We start from the raw sequence: 21,017 nt of genomic DNA, 5'->3' as shown, positions 1-21,017 counted from the left end.
TGGCTCATCTTCCCAGGAAGAATAGTTAGTTGTTTTGTTTTATTTTATGACACTTTGCAGTCTGCGTCTCTCTCCTGACCTTCTAATCTTTCTATTATGCTCGTCTTCTGCAATTCTGAAATATTCATTATCCTTAGGGTCACCATCATCTTTTAACATTTTTGTCAATGCCTTGCTATTTTTTGACCTTATGTTTCCAACACTGTTATCATCTTAATTATCCGTTACAGACAGATTTTTCACAGCTGTGTCCATTTCCATCTGGGATGTCATGAATTCAAATTCTTATCACAGGATTGACTGAAATATTCACAGAAATAAAAAAAGAAGAACAACTGCTATTAGTGTAAATGTCATAAACTCCTGTTTAAATGCAGCTGTTATTTTGTCCACACCCCTTCTCATACACTCCTCTGGCTCAGCTGACCTGACCTGACCCAGGATTCCTGCTGATATCTCTCCTCTCTGAGCTGTTTCATCTCACTTTGAGCTTTAGTTGACCTTGGTGATTAGCTTAGCTGGTCGGCAGATGGTGGGTGGAAAGCTGGCTGAGCCACACTGTCACCAACTTTAGGGCTCGAGAGGGGGCCCATGGGTGAGGATTATGATGCCGAGTCAGCGCTGGAAATATGTGAGTGGTGAATATACAGTACAGTAGGGCAGACGGGGGGGTTGGCATAGAAAAGATGAAATTGTCAGTGGGACAAAGAAGCTTGAGCATAACAGAGAAATGAAGGAGACTGTGCATTAGGAAATCACGGGGGGCAGAGACTGACACAATCAGTGGGAGGGGGAGGTGGTAGTAGTTCTCGCTCAGGCCCTGGGCTTTCTTTCTGTGGCGACAGGTGAGGGGGGGACTCCTCTCTCAGGCCTTCTCGGCTGCTGATGGACTGCTGACCCTTTTCATCCCTCAGCATCTTGTAGTGCACCTCTGGAATGTGGTGGCCAGTGAGGGCCATTCCCTCAGCCACCCTCAGTGCATAATGGGCGACTGTGTTCCCAGTGTCACTGCTGCCCTTCGTCCCACCCTCAGTCTCCTGTGCTATGAGGCATCAGCCTTGGGAGCTTCTTTCCGTCCATTCTTTAGGGACGGCGAGTCTGACGTCTTCACTGTCTTCCGAGGAGGACTCACCGGTTCACTGGCGAGCTCATGTAGCGACGGCTCCTTATACATCGCAACTGTGTGACAAAGATAGAAGTTATTGGTTAATAATCACGGAGTGAATAAACCAACATAAACTGGTTTGACTTGTGTTAAAGTGACACAAAGGGCACAAACCCTCTATAACTTTAGGCAGGAAGTGTGCAGCTCCTTTGGTCTTCTTTACGCGGTTGCCCTTCATGATCTGGCCATCACGGTTGATGCCAATATACCAGGAGCGGCCAGACTGGGTCTGGCGGTAGAGCATGGAGGAGTATGTAACGTAGTAGTTCTCAAACACACTCTCCTTGAACTTACACTCTGGAGTGAAGTGCTCCTGAAAAGAGATATGCAAAAGGGAAAAAGGCGGAGGGATGCGTCCATATTAGCAAACAAAACAAGAGAATAAAAATGTGCAAATATCATGAGAAAAATGTAAAAAAGAGTCTTTGAATGTGAACTCCATTACAGGTCAGCACACACTGATATAATATATGAATAAATACATGGACACAAGCATTGAAATACACTAATTAGATGACTGTTTCCTGAGGGAAAGGATGGCTAGAATTATATCTGGACTTGTCTTTCTTTGAAAGCATGAACATCCCACTCCTTTGGGACCAGCAAGACAAGGATGTGTACTATATGTTGAGAAATAGGATTAACATCTGTGCTAAACATAACCCATTCCCAAAGGTAAAGAGCAGAGAGGATGAAAAGCACTGAAACACTCACACACCAAAACAATAACAAATTTAATCTATAAACATACATCGCATACCGTACATGTAAATAAACATGTAAAATTCTGACATCAAACTGCAGTGACTGCTCAGAGGCATCCTGAGTTCAGGAAACCAACTTGGCCAGCCTGTAATGAACAAGATCCTGGTTCGGTCTTTGGGACATTTAAAGGTTGGTGTTTATGAACAAAATCCCTCAAAACATAACAGTATTAGGAATAAAGATGGGATATTATTTTTAAATTATTGAATAGTCATTTAATATATTTTTAAAAAAGAATAGTTCATGCTTCATCTTGTCTTAAAAATATCTGCTTGTTTTTATCCTCTGTGGGTGTGACGTGGGTGTTGTGGGAAGTCGATCTCTGTGTCGTGTGAGTGAGTGAAGAGTGCCTGCATGTTATCACGGCCACTGTAAAGTACATGTTACAGGCAGTGAGTTATAATAGTCACTGTAAGTGTCCAGCTCAAGTTGCAGCCTGATGCAACTGGTGCGATTCTGCTGCAGAGGAAAATTGGGGGTGGGGGTCATGGAGTGCCATATGTTATCGCTCTGTTTGTAGTTAAAATAGTGACTTTAGTGACTTAAGCTGCATTGTGTACCACAGATGGCCCAGCAAACAGTCACATTCAATAATCATGTTATTTTTGCTTATACTGAAATGAAACTAAACACTGAAATGATTGTTTGATTATCAAAGTTGTTGTTAGTTTATTTGATTAAGGTGACCAGTTAAATGATTGATAGATTTAATCGTGTCAACTCTAGCTGAAAGACTTTATTTAGTTGGCATATTGATTGAAAAGGGTCTTCATCAGGGTGGAAAAGTAAACAAAAGTTTAGAAAGCTGACTGCTTGGTGGAACTGCTCCCAACTCATGGACATCTAAGACCTGTGATTATGGGTCCTAACTAGGCACTGCTTTACTTTAAGGGGTCACAAGCCGAAAAGATTCAGCGCTGCTACATACCGCACTTGCAGGTTTTTCACAATCTAGGTATGTAGAAACAAGAGTAAAATTCATCCTCCTTCATTCCCCCAAAAGAGAAATATCCCTTAATATAGGCTACTCTCATATACTCTCAAATGTCCGTGACTGGCTTAATCTGAATAGACATTTCAAAATCAAATTAGCAAAACTTGGATCAAATCCAACAGTATAGCCAGTTGTAAATGATCGTGTTCCAGCAGCACTTCCCCTCCCTCTCTGTCCTCAACATAAGGACTACTGAACCCTGCATAATGTTGACTGGTGATATTAACCAATAGCGACAGATATACATCTCGCTTAGTCTCCATCAGAGTCTTGACAGGGTCCTTCCCCTGTCAGAGAGCAAAGCCAATCTGCTGGATTGATTAAGTGAGAGCAGGAGGGCAGAAATGGCTGAGTGGAGAATTTCTCTGAGACTCAGGACAACAGAAGAGGGCCAGGGGATCACAGCTTGGCATAGACAGGCTTTAATAAAGAGCCAAAAGTAGATTGAGAAGGTATAAGAGACCTCCAGTTTCACACTTATCACAGATCATCACCTTTCTCCTTCACAGGGAGGCATCATGCTTTAGCTGAGAAGGCAATTCAGGACTTTGTGCCCTTTCTCCATCCACTGCTGCACTGCCACTCCACCACAGTTTATGCCTTTTTAACTTATACCTTCCCACAACAAGCCCCTACCCTTCACTCAACAAACTCTCCCACTACCATCATCACTACATCGCAGAGCTATTTTAAGATCCTCTGACAGGTTTGATATCTTCTGCTGTGCTAACACAAAGAGGATGAGATCGATAGATGATCTGCTTCATTCATTATTAATCAGGCCAGAGAGCAAGAGGGGTGGGAAGTGCGGGAGACAGAAGGGGAAAGGTAGGAGAGACAGGAAAGAGAGGAGAAGATCACTCAAAGAGGACAGAGGGGTTGCTGAGTAATAAAGGAGATTAAGAAGAGAGGGAAAAGGAGAGACCTGCTTCTTTGCATCTCCCCCGGGACCAAAGCAGGAATAAGGGCTTTATTCACCAGCACCCCACGATCTCACACTTGTGTCCCTCTGGAAAGAGAACCCATCAGTCCAGCAAAATACCCTTCAGCTCAACCTCTGAAATGACAGCAGTGATAACCCCTCTCCCAAGTCATCCTATAATTACCCTTTATAATCAGTCCCCTGAAATTAGCCTAATGATAGAACCCACACCTTCTGCATTTCATTCAAGAAGTCTCCAAAGGTCTGAAGGAAAAAAAGCTACACGGAGAGAGCAGACAAGACAATGAAAGAAATGTCCTGAAATTCAAAGATTGGACTATGAAGTGATATTTCACAGTGCCCCTAACTGATACAAACATGTTGCTGTAATAACCCCCATCTCTGAAGCTCACCTTGAGGTAACCGCAGAAGGACTACAGAGACCACCCATGGTGTTCTGAAGGTATCACTCAATCCACCAGGTTTACCAGCACAGATGAATAATTGTTGAGGATGTGTTGAAGGTTGCACATTTTTAAGAGGGATGGGGGAATATTTCCATCTAAATGGTGGGCGCCTGGAGTAGGAATTAAATAAAAACCTCTTTCTTCAACCGTGACTTATTGAGAGACTTGGGTAGCTTCCCTTCCATGTGTCTCAAGCAAAAAATGAATTTAAATGAAAGCAGACGAGAAGGGTAACATAGCGTCCGTGCTGAGAATCCCCAAGATGGGAAGAACCATTTTATGATGCAGAGCAGCAGCGTTCCCCACCCCCCACCCCCCTCCTCATTTCTCGTATCTGATTACATCGATTCTACCTGCTTCAGGAAGCTTAACTCTCCATGCCACCATACACTGGCACTGCACTTGTCACCAAATAAGGACAGTGAAATACTAATAATACACACTCATAGGGCAGAGTTCCCTAAATCTGACTAACGTCTTTCCCTGCATATAATTAGGATATAAGAACAGGAGTGACAGTTATGACTAAAAAGATGAAGTGAAGCCATGAATAAAATTTAATATCTTGTTTACTTTCATTTCACCGTGCATGCACAAGCATGAAATCAGAGCTAACACCCCTGAAAATGTAGCTCTACTCCTGGAATTCAAAACACGTTTTAGCATATCTGACGTACAGTTATTTGCAGTCCCCTATTTAGACAGCAGGGGTCACAGTGTCATACAGGCTTGCTGCATTTATTGACTGTCCCATCAAGCTCCCAGTGTAATCTATGGGAAGCTGCGAAATCTGCCCAGCTGCAGTAATCCCACCATATTTCCACGGTGCTGCATTACATCTGCAGCAACCCACCCATAAGACAATGTGAAATGCTCATTCACAACAATCCTGTTATATCCACACAGACACATGCACATAATCTGTGTGTGCATGTGTGTATGCAACACAGAACGCCACCGCAAGGGCAAGGGCTGCTGATGTTGTTGTCGAAGCCAGATGTAGATGCACTGTGACACGCCACGTTACGTAAGTCAATAGGGCAGAGACGTGCTTATTAAGAGGGGGTTTACAGAGGATGAGACTGGCAGTTAATACTGTCTAGCACCACACATGTATAGCCTGCCTCTAATGCTTTATGATAGCCCAGGGAGGCATGATGCTCGCATGACAACAGCATAGTGGATAGTAATGTGTGGGGACTCTGCAGTGTTGACTGACAGCTGGAAGGCCCCTGTCAATATAATGTATCAGAGAGTGGTAGCTGACATTGCCTCTTTGACCCTCAATGAAGGAGGTGACACACTGTCTGCTGCCTTCATCTGAAATCACCCTGTCTTTAATTTTCTAGGACGCAAAAAGTGGTGGTTGATTGTGTATCATCATCATCGCCATAGGACTACGTTCTAATATATCCCTGAGGCAATTTTGGAGAGAGAGCACCGTTGCAAGGTATATCATGAGTCAATCAGAAAGAATAGGTTTTGCCTTCCCTAAGTGCTCTTAATTGGCTGCCTGGCAAAGTGTCTGTCTTTATTATTGCATCTTCCCACTTCATCTCTTTTCTCTAGCTCAGACCAATTATTTTCTCTGCTACTTTTTTCTAATGTCCACATTTTATCCTGTCCTGTGATAAAAGTGATGCTATCTGCCTGCTGGTGTTGTCCTGCATCTCAATGCAATCCTCCCATGGAAAGAATAGAAAGGACACAGCTTTTCATCAATAGGTCTCACACTCTTTCTCTTCCTTTGTCCCTCTCCTGTGTCTTTCTCTTTCTCTGTTACACACAGGTATCAGAAGCCTAAAAAGATCACAAACAATTGTGTTTACTGTGCTGTTGTCCTTTGAGTATTTGTTTAATACATTAAAGGCCCATATACACTGTGTGATTGTGTGCTGTCCCAGCTGTGAGACAGATCCACAACAGTCGATTCAGAGCTTTGGCAAGGTATGGAGTTGCCAGCCACTGAGAAAAAGTAGCCAGCTAGTGGGGTCCGGGGACATTTTAAGCTCTAAAATTGCAGTACATTTTCCTCATATGACACAGGCCTGTTGCTTAGACAACATTGCCTGTTTTAGTGTGTGTGTTTGCAATGCATCTCAGCGCTGTTGTATGTTATGAAAACATCGGTCTGTTCGATAAATGAAATTGCCACATTAGCACCTGTGTGATACAGCTTTGCAATGCGCGTGTCTGACATGGTGCTAAAATGCTCATCTGGAGGGAGATTGTTTTCGATTTAAAATGCCATTTTAAAATGAAATCGTCCTGTAGCCAGAGCCACTTGTCGATGTGAGGTGAGGGTTTGTGTGCTTGTTTTAGTGTGGTGAATCACTGGCACATCGTTGTATATTGCAGGCTGAAAATTATTGTCTCTGGCTGTGGAGAGTCCATACATCCACTGCCAATTCCTGCAATTCTTAGGGAATGGCGGCCTTATGGGTGCAAAGAAGCGGCGCCTCCTAATGTGTGTTGAGGCAGGAGGTCTGTCCACAGTTAAAATCATCATAGCTTGCTGAATTTTCGAGTGTTTTGGTTTGGTACAAATGGCAGACATGTATTTATGATACAGGGCTTGAAAATAAAGCCAATTCTGGATTGCCAAAAATTGCAGTTCCTCAAATGGCCACTTGAGGCTGACTTCAAAAGTGAGTCAGTCCTCAACCTCAACAACTTTATAGCAGAAATGAACATTATGTTTACATGCTGGTCCTCAAAAATTATTTTGGTCTCTATAGCTAATTATCCCGTTCAAGACAACTGTACAGGGGTGAATTTTCATACACAGCAACTCACTCGTTTAAATCATATTAAGGCTTAAAGCGGACATAATTGTGGACATGGCCACTGAATCAGGCACCGCCAAGGTGGCGATGAGCTTCACACTGGCTCTTCAGAAACCTACGGGTGACATCATGGAGACTACATCCATGTTTATTTGGTCTATGGTTTTCATACCAAAAGACTTTATCATATGTAGATAGTAACAAAATGAGCCAGGTTAGGTTTATAGTTTTTTCTTACTGCATGGAAAATAGCTGCCATGATGTAGTTTTGTTCCTAATTTTTTAAGTGAGTAAAGACTTAATTTTAAAAAATGACATAATTACAACAAACACTAAAGTTAAAAGATTAAGTACATTTAAGACAGGCTTAACAATTCTGTTTGTCATTACATTTTTAATGAATTCACATTTAGCTAATTTACATTTTTAGTCCACATTATGTACAAAATATATACAATATTTCCAGTCTATCAGCTGGGTTGTGCCGAGTTGCAGTGTATCAGTTATACATTATCACAAAAAATCTTGCAGTTTTGTACAACTGAAAATACATGACTTAGGGCTGCATGTTAACATAAGAGAGATGAACAATTAACATTTAGCTCTAATCTCGTACATGGTAAATGTAAAAGAATGATTGATGATGACTGATAAATAATCTTCAGCACCTGACTGACATATAACAATTTTCATGTTTTTTTCTTTATAGACCTCAAGTTAATTTAACCTCTACTTAAAACAGACCCTAGTTGTGGTCAGTGACTTCAATCTTTGAATTCTAGTTTTTCATACCTGTTTAATTGATTAACAATGCTACTTGTGATGGTTTTTAGATAACAGACGTTTTATACTTGTGCTACAATTTTATGGTCTGTGCTACAAAACTTTAAACCTCTGGATCACCAGTGCTATGCAAGAAAGGTTAATGTACAACCCTGCATCTTGCATCCTGCTGTAAAGAGTACAATGTAAATCAAGATCGTTCATTCATTTATTAAAATATCTATAATAAATTAGCTGGCTGAACTTAAATGAGTAGTCAGACCAACAGTGTACCGTCGTCCTGGGAACGATAGAAATGTGTTCGGGATGAACAGAGATGGCCTGAAAAGGTACTTTTGTGTGTATGCATGCATGTATATGTGTAACTATCTCTTTGCAAATGACAAACTGAACGGAGCAATGACTACAACGGAGTACGTCCTCTTATGCTGTTACTACTACAACATACTGTTGTGGTTGATTCCGTGATGATTTGATTCACTGTAATGTTGCAGGGTACACGTATCTGCATCTCTGCATCTCCTATTTTTTCAGTCATAATGCTACATGTGAACAAATAATCCATGTTGAAATCAGCAGGAGAGTGTTAGCTGTTATCTAAATACTGCATAGGATTACTGCAGTGTGTTTGGCTGATAAGTTTGATCCCAGGCTGGGGCAGGGCCTTCCTGTGTGAAATTTTCATGTTCTCCCTGTGCTTGCTTGGGTTTCATCTGGGGGCCTCAGTTTCCCCCAGCATCAAAACATTAGGTCAGTTCTCCTGCCAGTGTCCTTGACCAAGGCATAGGCTTAGAGCTGGAGTTGGGCATCGCACACTGGCTGCCCATTGCTCCTCAGGGATGGTTCAAATGCAGAGAACAAATTTCATTATGTTGTATTGAGTATGATTGTATGTGACAACAATGAATCTTCTAATAGAGATAGCAGAGCCTACAGCCAATGGAGCTAACAGCTAATGTAGCTAAACGAACAGCAGGACTGAGAGTTTCTGTACAGAGGAACATGAAGCATTAAACCGTGAACTGCAGTTTTTCAGTTGCACAACAAGTTTACAGTAAATAAGACATAGTATTGCAGTATTTCAGAATTTCAGTTGACCACAGTTTGGAGGTGAACGTAGTTAGAGTTTGGAGTTAGCATTACAGACACACCAGTGTTTCCATTTTACCAAACTTCTGTCAGAGATCAGAATAACCAGATATGATTACTGCAGTTCTTTACTTGTGCTTTGTATAAACTTTGTCACTTTTACCTAAGAGCTATAGATGGTCATAACAAAGTACAGATACAACTCTTTGATTCTGGGATAGATTACATTTACTTCAGTATGATTAAAATTGTTTTTTGGGATGTTGAGATGGTCATGCAAAGCTCTGCTTGGTGAGCAAAGACAGCCAGCAACCAAATTCAGTTTAAAAATTATCCAGTCTGAATAAGGCATGCTGGTGTTGCAGCGCAGATGGATGACATGATGATGGTGATGAATGACGTGATAATGAAAATAAATCACTGTTTATGCTGTATTTTGATGTAAAATCCACTTTAAATATGTATGATCCCTAATTATTAATCATGTTTACACCTAGTAAGACTTTGCGCAGGGACACAGTAAATTTGGGGAACATGGGATCCGAGTACCATTTTGCATCGTAATACTTTAAAATAGGTCTTTGCTTTTCGCCCATAGCCCATCTTTAAGTTTCGTTTTTTGCCCCCCAAGTTTAGTGACTCAGTTCACTTCTGACTGTATGGCAGTGTAGCAGAGTGAAGGGTCTTCCCTTGCAAGCAATCTTTGGTTGAGCAGAGACATCATGTGCAGAGAGCACTTTAACCAGAAAGTAAAGGTTAAGTTTGGTAAATAGGGACGGCTGAAATGACCTGCCGCCGGCAGTGTTTGTCATTCTAACCAGTGAAAGTGACAAATAGTAGTGGTTAAACTCGAGAAGCTGTTACTTGACTGTTTGTATGCTGTTCTGTTCTCATAAGAAAGAGGGAGGAGAGAAAAAAGATTCTTTAGCATCTGAGTTTACTCATCCGTGCATTTTACCATCCTGTCTGTCTGAACTCACAGTCACTCACTGGTGCACCCAGATGATTTTTTAAATCACACACTCTAATTTTCACTTAGATGGTGCAGTGAAATGCTCATGCTGTAGAGCTGGCCGTGGTAAAAGGAGAGCAGCACTGCAACACGAGCCGGCTGAGGTGAACAAAACGCAATACAGCACAGTAAAGAAGGGATCAGAATTTGATCTGTTTCATTTTGGCCGATGCCAATCCTGTGAAATATGCCTGGATCAACATTTCTAATTCTGTGCGTTCACTGACCAATCTGACATGCCTCAAAGTTGAGATTTTCTGACGCAACAAAGAATTTAGTTGCGTGTAGGGACCTTCAAATTGTAAAATGTGCACAAACACCTGCATGAATGTAGCAAATATTTAAAATGACAGGCAAAACCCACGTCTAAATCTTGACTGGCACAAAACTGTTTATGTGAAAAGTTGCCTGTCAACAGTCACGTCAGCCTTTTTCAACGCAAGCCATCTTCTCTCTCTCTGTCTATGAGGAGTTTTCCAGAGCACATAGATTGTAAAATGGGGCACGAATGAGCCAAGCTCTATTTTTATATCAGAATCAGCCATTTCCTGTTGTCACCTACAGGAAGTGAGGCTAAGATTTATGTCTGAGACAAGGCAGCGGTGGACTTCCTCTGCTTGTTATATGCCTGGTCCTGCAGGCTGACCACTACTTATGTATGTGTATGTGTGTGTGTGTGTAGGGAGTACAGAGAGAGGGATGCAAGAAAAACTTTGAGTTGTTCAGGTGAATAAAACATTTTTTTTTTTACATCAGAAAGCTGCAGAAGAGGCAGTATATGCAAGAAGATAGCTGTGGAGGAAGGGACTAGTCACTGTCAGTCACCTCAGCCCTTCTGAGAATGACAATGAGCTGAGAATGAGCTTATTTATTGTAAATGAAAACATTCCTTGTCGGTGTCATGCACTCTCATGCCATGATTTTAAATGTGAAAGCAAATATGAACATGCACTCAGAGCACAACGACATGTCTAAAGGGCCATATCATGCCACCTGCACTCCCTCCTACACCAGCAATTAGTACATCAGATACACTATAGAGAATAACGTGGGGGTCATAAAATCAGGCATGCATGATATTACACGAGAAGACAGCTGTTCTATTGCACAGCGCCGATATCAACACATTCTTGTTCCTGTGTATGTGTTTGTATGCGTGTGTGAGAGACGGAGGAAATTCTCTGAAAGAGGTCAGTGTGGGATGCAGTACAGCTATTGACTGGTGCTGAGGAAATCCCTTCTGGTCTCTGTTCACAGAGGCAAGGCACCAAAGTCTACTGCATGCTAATCAGGGGCTCAGAAGATAATAGGAGATGGCGTATTTGCCATAACTCAAGATTTAACTCACATGTACAGATGATGCTCTCTCCTTTATGTCTCTATGTGCATAAAACCACTTTCACATAGAATTTGCAAACATTCTGTTGAAAGCAACACAGGTATATACTGACAGGTATATACAACATTATATATTGTATATTTATAAATGCACTGAAATCACTGACATCTCTTTTTGCACAAGTGTCCAATAAGCTGCACAATAAACAGCCTCTTTGAGATTTGATTTTTTATTACATAGTATGCATCTACTGTGTACTATATATGTAGTGTATAGTACTACTGCCACTACGACTACATGTAACTGTTACTTTTGTGATGGTATCTTGCACAAAACTGGATTGATAACATTGGCAGCCACAAAAAGGTGTAATAGTTAGGTTTAGAGTTGCAAAATTCCAGGAATATTCTAGTAGAAACTTTATATGGGAATTAACAGGATTTCATGGGAATTAACAGGACATGACGGGAATAAAATGGAAATATAGTGGTGATTAGCTCAGTTTGTATTTCCCCATGTCAGATGCAAAGCTGCTGCATTGGTCAGCCTGTTCAGTGTTCCTAAACTGGAGTTGTGCTCAAAGGCAGCTGATGTTGGTGGATCTGGAAGATGATGAAGGCAACAGGGGAAAGTGCCTTAGATCCACAAAGCCCCTTCCACCAGGTGGCCAATGAGATACATTGGCGCAACACACATATTGCATCTCATAGGATTTTATATTGAAATTGTGCAAAATTTTCAAAATTCCCAAATACCTTAGCTTAACTTCCCTTGGAAAAGTTTCAGAAAATTTCCGTAAAGTTTACTGTCCCTTTGCAACCCTAGTTAGGTCAAGTGATTTGACACTTATCATTTGTAAGCACTGTGAACACTGTCCAGGTTGCTGATGAACTGCCCACCCTGAAAGACTCAAGAGCTACTGAGATGGGGATCAATTCTTCCTTGGTAAAAAATTAAATAAAAAAGAATAGATTTACATACATGATATAAGTGTTTTAGCAATATTATCATGCTTATTACCACACAAAGGCCATTTTACAAGCCCTGTCTCTAGTCTTAGAGCTATCCAAGGTGCTGAAACTAACTGTCCAGTGAGCGCACAAGTGTTCTCCTCAGAATTCCCACTCACGGCTCAATTTGATGAAGACAATGCCTGCTGCTAGTTTGGCAGCATTTGCACTGAATGGAGCCCTTATGGCTAATTGGTTGATACCCTCTTTATTAGACGTTAATTGCAATGATACTTAAGAGCTAATGAAGAGCTTTGTAGCTCTGACTACATTAGACAAAACAAGTTGCGATTGTAACACTCTGTCATTGGTATTGCACTTCAAAGAGTTCCCCATTTCTCTTTTCACCTTCCTGCTGCTGCGACAGTTCTGTTTTATACTTTTGTAATATAATATGCTAGATTGGAAGGTCACCTGGACCTGTTTTAGTGTATATTAATGTAATAAATCAATCATTGTTTTCACTCCCCGTCTTTCTAAAACTAATTGGAATACTTATGCAGGTAGTCAAACAGGTTGTCATACTATCTTTAACACCAGACCTCTCTTAAACTCTCTACTCTCTCAAACATTCATACACACACAAACACCACACATACTTTCTATCAGTATGTTTCTGTTTGTGAAAATTCTTAACTATGATGCTGCTTATGCTAAAGCTATTAGTTTCTTGTTTTCTTCTTGGCTTTTTTGTTTGACATAGTAGAGAATTTATTACCATTTATTATGCATGCACAGGTACACATACGTGTACAGCACAGATATGCATGTGTCACATACTGTATAACTTCCGGAATGACACCTAAGCCATTACACTGTATTAACATTTATTCACACAGAAAAAGTTAATATTTCTCTGTATAGTATCTCTTATATTGTATCTCCTCTTTCTGTCAGCTGCTGTAAAATTAGTTTTTCACATTTTAATCTTTCATTTTTCCCCCCTACACTGCAGAAACAGAGACAGCGTCAGGACACACTTCAGTTACTACATTTATCCGTGGGTTGAGACTGAGAGTATGACCGGCTCTGGTAAGTGAGTTGCAAGAATTACCTTTATCATTTTTTTTGCTTGTCAGCTATCTAACTTATGGATCAAGAAATGAACTTGTTGACATTCACTATCACATTCAAGTTAGCTCCAGCAGACGCAACATTAGCTTATTATGACTGTTGACTGCCTGATAACATACTAACATGTAAAAAATAAATACATAAATAAACTATTATCTCCTCATATTTAACTGTATATCACTGCAATACAGTGCATTATTTGGCCACTGGGAATCTGGGCATGCTTGATAGATGGTGTTTTTGCAGCTTCAGCTCACCGGAGCTGCTCCAGTCTGCTAATGCGTTCCTCTGTGCCTGCCTATGGCACAGTAGCCTTCAGTGTTGACTATAACTCATGACGTGTAACCAATCAGATAGTGTTGTGTGAGGGACATTGAAACCACAGAGGGATGACTACAGACAGAGAGAGGCTGCTGCATCAGAGCAAAAGTAGAACATTTTTAATAAAAATGTTTTATATGGAATTATAAAAATAATTCCTCTGCAATCAGATAAAAAGCCCCCCATCGATTCCAATACTTGGAAGAATGCTGAGATCTCAGATCCGATAGTCAGTCAATGTCTTCCTCTGTGTTCACATGATTGATCTTTTGGGCATACTTACCGACGTATAGAGATATCCTTCACTATTCATAGCAAGGTACAACCCTGTCTTTGCTCCCTGGATTGCCACAATCCGCAGTCCCACTGGAATTAAGTTGAACTGTGCTAAATTGGGGAATAAAATGGGAGAGATGACAAGACGACAAAGAGAGAGAGAAGAAAAGAGAAAGTCAGAGAAGATTATGAAATCACACTACAATACTGTAAGTCTGCTCTTCTGTCTTCATCACTGCTGTGTGCTCTATTTCTCTTAAGCCAAAATGCTGTGATCTCTCAGAGTTTTTATTTATGTAAACACACCATGTCCTTCACTGTGCTTTGCACTGCCTCTAAACCTGGATCATAATGGAGATGCTCTGCCACAAAGGAACTTGGAGCAAAGACAGTGACAAGTGGATAAATGGATACAGTAATTAGATTGGTTAAACTGCTCTGAACCTGTTAACTGGTAAAGACTCAACTCATCAAGAAATAATGTAGCTTGAGGAATGAACTGCATCTTAAAAATCTGTCATGTTCAAACCACAGTCTGACTCTGGAGGGTCAAATCAGGAAATACAGAGAAATGACACTCGGAAGAGAACTTTACATAGTTTTTGCACATCATCTCAACAGTGGCAGTATGTCACTAAGAAGCACTTTAAAATTCAGGCAGCAGCCTTGCTTTTTGTGATTTTGTGAAAGTTCAAATACTGAGAATCAGTAATGCGATTTGAAACACAGCATAGGTGGCTTTAAGGATTAACACACATGGCAAGAATTTCTACATATGAGCAAGGACACATTAAAGTTTGACATGATTTTCCTCCCCATTTAAAGGCAATTGGAACAAATATGACAGATGAGCTGTATAAATCCTGACTTTTGCATTGAGTCTCAGCCGCAGGGCCCTTATAGCACAATGTGACACCTACGGTGTTCTGTTTAGCTCAGGGTGTACGGTACAGCTTTAAATTTGCCAAACTTGGAGATTTCACTCCCAATGACGGTATGAGCTGTTCCATAGTTCCATACAGCTATGTGATTGTGAAAACTGCAGGTGATGCATGCAATTAGAACAGTATGGCTTCTACACTGTTTCTCTAATTAGTGAGAGAGAGAGGGAGAGACCCCATTTACAGCTGGTATTAACATGCGGTCCGTATCGAGACTTGGCATCTGGACACAGAAAAAAGGTATATTAAAGCAAGGTGTAAATGCATCATGATCGGAATGTAATCAAAGCTGCCTGATCTGGAGGTAGTCTGGCTCACATTGTGTTTGAACTTTATGTACACAATCCTTACAATATGTTTGTAGCTGTACACAACCTACAGATTCTTGTTTTTAGCCAGCATAAAACACATGTTATTGTTTAACTTTAAAGAGCAAGAGACACAAATTACTGGTTATGTGTCATTCTGTGCCACGAAAGCACCAAAAAGTACATTATTTAACAGGACTGTGTGAAAAAAGAAAAAAATGGGGAGTTAATGATATACAGTAAAAAATAACTGTGTGCGCGATGGTGTGTGTTGCACTCATCTGTGCAGCTGATCTGCTATTATAAAGTCATTTAATTTATCTAGTTACAGAGTACCCTACACATCAGTATTGCAACACGCTAGGACAAAGTGACACAATATTTTTTTATACAAAGAAAGGAATAACCTAAGGTATTACATTCGCTGAATTTACAAGTGGAGACAAATAGATAAAGATTTTTTTGTAGACAGCGTTTCACAAACTTCAACTCGCAAAACGACAAAATGTTTTTTAGGGAGTCTGGGGCTAATTTGCCAGCACCTCATGCTCAGGTTTTGCTCGGGAGGACAGAGGTCCGATCTCAATGAGGATAACAAGAACGCATTAAAAATACCCGGCGTAAAAATGCAAAGGCAAGATTGGGTTGTTTATTATCCGGATAATGTGCCCGAATACATATTCCATTTTAATACCAGGTGTGCATTGGGTGAGAGAGACCAGACTGTGGATAATTTGGTTAAAATTGCACAACACAACCACAAGCAATGACATGTAGGCAACAGACAAAAACACACACGCACACACTCACAAAATGAACTGCTTTCATCCCGTGTGCTGTCCATGGTGCCGTCAGGCTGCATCTGCAGGTAGTATCCGTGTTGGCTGTATAGCCGAGTAACAATGCCCTTCAGCTGTGGCTCTACAAGAGAGCACAGGGAAACAACATTGTTTTAGACAGGTGAGAGAGGTTGAGAACAGAAATGACATCCACTGATTCATAGAACCTGAAAAAAAAGGGTTAGTCAAATGTGCCAGAGTTTAAAGGCATGAGCCACAGAGGAGTTTCACTGTGTGCAACATTTCAAGTTGGAACACCGGTTAGTGTGTATATCTTGAACAGTTTCTGTTTAAAGTTTGAAGATTGTGGGCAGCTTTGGGTCTGTTGCCACTACTTCCATCCTGAGTGCTTTTAGCCTAGCCCCGCATATTTCTGCTCCTCATAACTGGTATTTTAATATAACAGAATGGAACTTAACATGGAGCGTCGGAGGCAGGGGGAGAATATACTGAAGTTTATAACAAGATGCATAGTGCAGGTCGTAGAAGTAGCTATTATAAGATCACTAAAGTTATTTTTACAGCGAGTGGAGTCGTCTCTAGTGCTTTTCTCCACCTTTCAGCCCAGAGATTGGTCCATAATGAAAACTGCTGAAAGCACAAAAGCCTCAGTTTGCATGTCTGTCTTTAGTCAGCAGAGGTGCGCACACAGCTTCAACATCACATACCGACTTTCATGTATTTTGTTTCTTTTGCTTTTCTGTAGTATTGCATCTATAACATGATGTACTGAAATGTCCATCAAACACATGCAGCTAGTAATGTGATTGAGGCAGGTGTGAAACATGCCAGATTAATGTATGAATCTTACAGTAATGTCATTCAGTTGTCACTGAATATATCCGGAACATCAGTCCTTTTGTTCTGTTTGTGTTCCACAGCTGGCGGATTCTTTCCTTTGGCTTTATGAAACACCTGCAGCATCACACAGCAGCTGGAGCTATAAGTCCGTCAATGAATTTAGAGTGACATGCACGTTTATGCACATGGCACAGCAGCCGTGGCTTTGGTCATAATCTGACGGTAATTAATGTTCTGTCTTCTGCTATGCATATACACAGGTCAGCTGTTACACACAGATCCCAGTTTATACAGTGGAAGTGTTTGTGAGAAAGCAGTCCTTATGGATGCATGCTGAGTTCCTTGCATTCATTCTCCCCAGAGGATGAATCGTAATGAATTGTGTTGTTTGTTAAGAGTTTTTCCAAAACTAACTACAAAAATAACGACATTACATCATCCTCAGTTGTAGTTTAGTGTTAATTAGTAAGCATTAGCATGCCAGCACAAGAAACTAATGTGGTGAAACGTTAAACATTATACCTGCTAAACTTTGTCATGTTAAGATTGTCTGTGATTTCACTGCGAACATGTTAACATGCTGATGCTACCGTTTTCCTTAAAGCATATAGAACTCATGGCCTACCAACATGCCGTATCAAACTGGTCTAGAAACATTACATACAAGACTTCAGTGTAGTATGTATGTATGGTTATGTATGTTGTACCTCACTTTAGGGTCTACTCCTACATTTACAGAATACAAATTAAAAAAGCACAAACTAATTAAGTTCTTGTATTAACTCATTTTAAAATATCAAAGTCACATGAATAGCCTATTGGGCATCAGTGTAACGACTTTAGGGAGCTTTACCACGAGGGAAGATGCCCGGCAGAGCAGAAGATGATTGATCTCTGATGTCATTACCATAATAGAGGGACATTTATCCAACCTTAAAATGCTTCACAGTAGAATGCAGAGAATGCAGCTATTTGTGTTGTGTTTTTCTTGTTAGCAGTGATAGATTTACTCTCTGGAGGAGGAAAAATATAAAAAATATTTAGCACAAAACGAGAGTTTAGGTTTTCAGTATTCAATAACAATTTCTTAGTTAATTAGTGGATTGCTCAGGGTACAATTTTGGACCAATTCACCGAACATTAGGGATATATCACATACAATGAATCTGAAATTATGTAGCAGCTAATCTAAAGCTTAAATAAAATGATGAAAATAAAATGCCTTTATAACTTAAGCTAACGCATCAGTCCACTGTCTTGTGACCAGTGGTATTTTTAGCAAGAGCTGGGTCCACCAGAGGATGTAGTCAAGTGAGAGTCTGTCTCCCGCTAAATAAAAGATACATAATCAAGAGGGCTGGGTGGTGCAGGAGAGGATGAAGGGTGAATAGAGAGGTTGAATGTTTCATGAGCGGAGTCCCTGCAGCCTACTTTGCGTTCATTTAAGAAACAGACAGTATATTTGCAGCGGCTCTCAGACATCACCAGTGCCCACCTCAATTACTAGAATCACTTCTGTGTTGTGGAAATCTAAGTTGTCTCCCTTAGCTCAGCACCTTTCTGCCTCGGCCAGGCTACTCCAACAAGCAAGGAGAGCCCTGTAGGTCCCCTGACTTAGCTTAAAGCTCAGGCATTTAGTCTGGTCAGTGAACTGACCAGTCTCCTTCGGTGCAGCTTTAATAAGGGAGATGAAACATGGATGAAGGAGCAGTTCATGACGGAGCCTCTCGAGGACCGAGGGCCGTCTGGGACTTCCCCCTCTGCTATACTTCGCCCATGCCCTCACACACACTTCCCAGGGAGGCACCCGGGGCACTGCGCAATCTTCCTGTCTTCTTCAGACTAGCACAGGGAGCAAGAGAGTGGCAGAAGATGCAGGGATGAGAACTGTACGACAATTTCCCAGAGGAAGTGTGCCAGGGTTGAGGCATCAGTGAAACTGTGACCTACTCCCATTGTTACATGCAAGCATTCGCAGCACTCCCCATCCTCTCTCTTTCAAAGCTGCTTGTCAAAACATTTCAGTGTCTCCACTCCTGCACTTTATTCTTCTTTCTCTCTTTTTCCATTTCCTATCCTTTGAGTTTTGTATGCTTTCATCCCACCTAATGATTTCATACATCATCCAATCAGAGTAGGGAGGCTGTTCATTACTTGTCCCCACAGATGCAAAAATAGAGAGATGAGAGAGAGAGAGAGAAAGAAAGAGAAATGGGAGGATCAGGGAGGAGAGCGGTGAGCAGAGGGACAGCAAGGGAACAGAGTGAATGAGATGACACTGTCATTTCATTAAGAGTGACGGTTATATGTGCGTGAAGAAAAAGCACATTTAGGCAGAAATTCAATAGACAGCTTGTGCAATATGGCTGCAATCAAAACTTCCATGCCTGGTGTCAGGGGCACTAAGACGAGTGTTTCACGTAGAGGAGCTGGCTCTAACTTCAAAACCTTCATCGCAGCACACAATAAATTCTGATCCAATGTAATGAAAGCGTGCTTCCAGAAAAAACAGTTGTACTTTACTGCAAATTATGAGAACAGTGATTCAGAGATGATAAAACAAAATATGGCTCTGGTGGAGTCTTATTACCATACAAATATTACAACTTTGAACTATTTGGGCCCAGTGTCATATTTTTTAAACTGTTCTGCTCTAGATGTCTGTGTGCCGTCTTTATACAGTATAATTCTAGTAATTCGGACGCAAAGGAAGTGCACTCATTCTTTACTACTGTGACTAAATTATGAAGTTGTTGAAAGGATCAGAAAACCATCTGTTATTTGCCTGTGCAAGCAAGAGTGCATTTAATCTGAGCTTTTTGATTTGAATACGTATAAATTTACTGAAGAGGATTGATGGTGACATCTCAAACCTCTTACTGTGTGACTGATTTAATAATGACAATCATTCTTGATTTATTGAGCTGGGTCCACAAAATCAGGATTTTGTACCAGAAATGTCTGTATGATTGAAATATTTACACCTTAAAAGAGAGTTTATTTTTTTTTGAGTTTGTGGATTGGGCCCTACTCCAATTTTATGTTTTTTGCATCAGAAGTTAGCTTTGTTTTTGCAGAGAAAATGGATTTCAATTCTGTCTGGGGTGACTGTCAGATGTCAGGCATTAAAATGGGTGGAAGTGGGGGGTTGAACGTGACATTGCCTCATATTTTTGAAGTGTGTGTCCCAGGGTTTGTCAGGACAGAATTATTGGACTTTCACAGAAGGAAGGAAAATAATTTCTGTTGCAATAAACACTATAAAACGGGTACAGGGTCAGTAGATAGTGATAAAGTGACGACATGTAATTGAGTAACTCAGTAAAAGATTTAGCACAAAGTTATTTTTGCTATTTCTTTCCATGCATGCTTGTATCCACTGTAGCATTGTAAGGCTCTTTGGCTGTAATAGTTCAGTGCAGCTACAAGGCTTTTAACAACATGCAAATGAACAAAACTGTGCATAATCATAACACTGACTCCACTCAGTGTCATCAAATAGCAGAGATGCACTACATCCCCATGCGTATTCTGCAAACTGCTTCCCTCTCGCTGTCTTGACAGCATCTGTGTCTGCATAATGCGTGCACAAGCACACACACGCACACACACACACTTTTTCTGCCATTGTTGTTAATGTTGCGGTACATTGGCATTGAGAGTGAATACATAAAGGTTTCAACAAACATGTCACATTGTCTCCTAAGTAATGTGCACCTTTCATCAAATTACAAAGTAAACTGGAGTACATCAAACAGAACAAAAACACACATCTGTGTTAAAGGTTGGAAAATCTGGTCTAAAAACAAGACCTGCATCTGTTTGTACCTGGATATTCTCTCATTCTTCACAAAATGTATAGCCTTTACACACTTCGACAGTAATTCATGTGAAATTATTAACAGTGCTTTCCATTTATGTCAAGAATTCTATATTTTACCAGATACGTGAGTAGTGTGTGTCTTAAAGGGGTAATGGAGAGGTTTTGTCTTGCACTTCGATAAAGTAGATTTTAAAAAAGCATGGCTCAAGCTCTGAAAACACATTTCCCATAATGCAGCTGGAAAGCATCCGTCATTAGAACTTCCCTGCCTCCTAAATTTCCACAATGTAATTGTGCAAACC

General features: G+C 40.7%; 1 protein-coding gene across 1 annotated transcript in view; it reads right to left on the bottom strand.

The window, feature by feature from the left end:
• Positions 1–1,042: 1,042 nt before the first annotated feature.
• Positions 1,043–21,017, bottom strand: part of fgf11b (fibroblast growth factor 11b) — a 32,282-nt gene continuing 12,307 nt past the window's right edge. Inside the window, exons 2-5 of the mRNA XM_041953060.1 lie at positions 16,063–16,173; positions 14,011–14,114; positions 1,280–1,478; positions 1,043–1,179 (exon numbers count right to left, since the gene is read on the bottom strand). Of these exons, the coding sequence (XP_041808994.1) occupies positions 1,043–1,179; positions 1,280–1,478; positions 14,011–14,114; positions 16,063–16,173 (551 nt within the window). The remainder of the gene's footprint in view (positions 1,180–1,279; positions 1,479–14,010; positions 14,115–16,062; positions 16,174–21,017) is intronic.

This window comes from Chelmon rostratus, chromosome 14, assembly GCF_017976325.1.
Source record: "Chelmon rostratus isolate fCheRos1 chromosome 14, fCheRos1.pri, whole genome shotgun sequence".
Lineage (NCBI taxonomy): Eukaryota > Metazoa > Chordata > Actinopteri > Chaetodontiformes > Chaetodontidae > Chelmon > Chelmon rostratus.
Note: the sequence above shows the minus strand (reverse complement) of the source record. Positions and strands in the feature narration are given on the sequence as shown.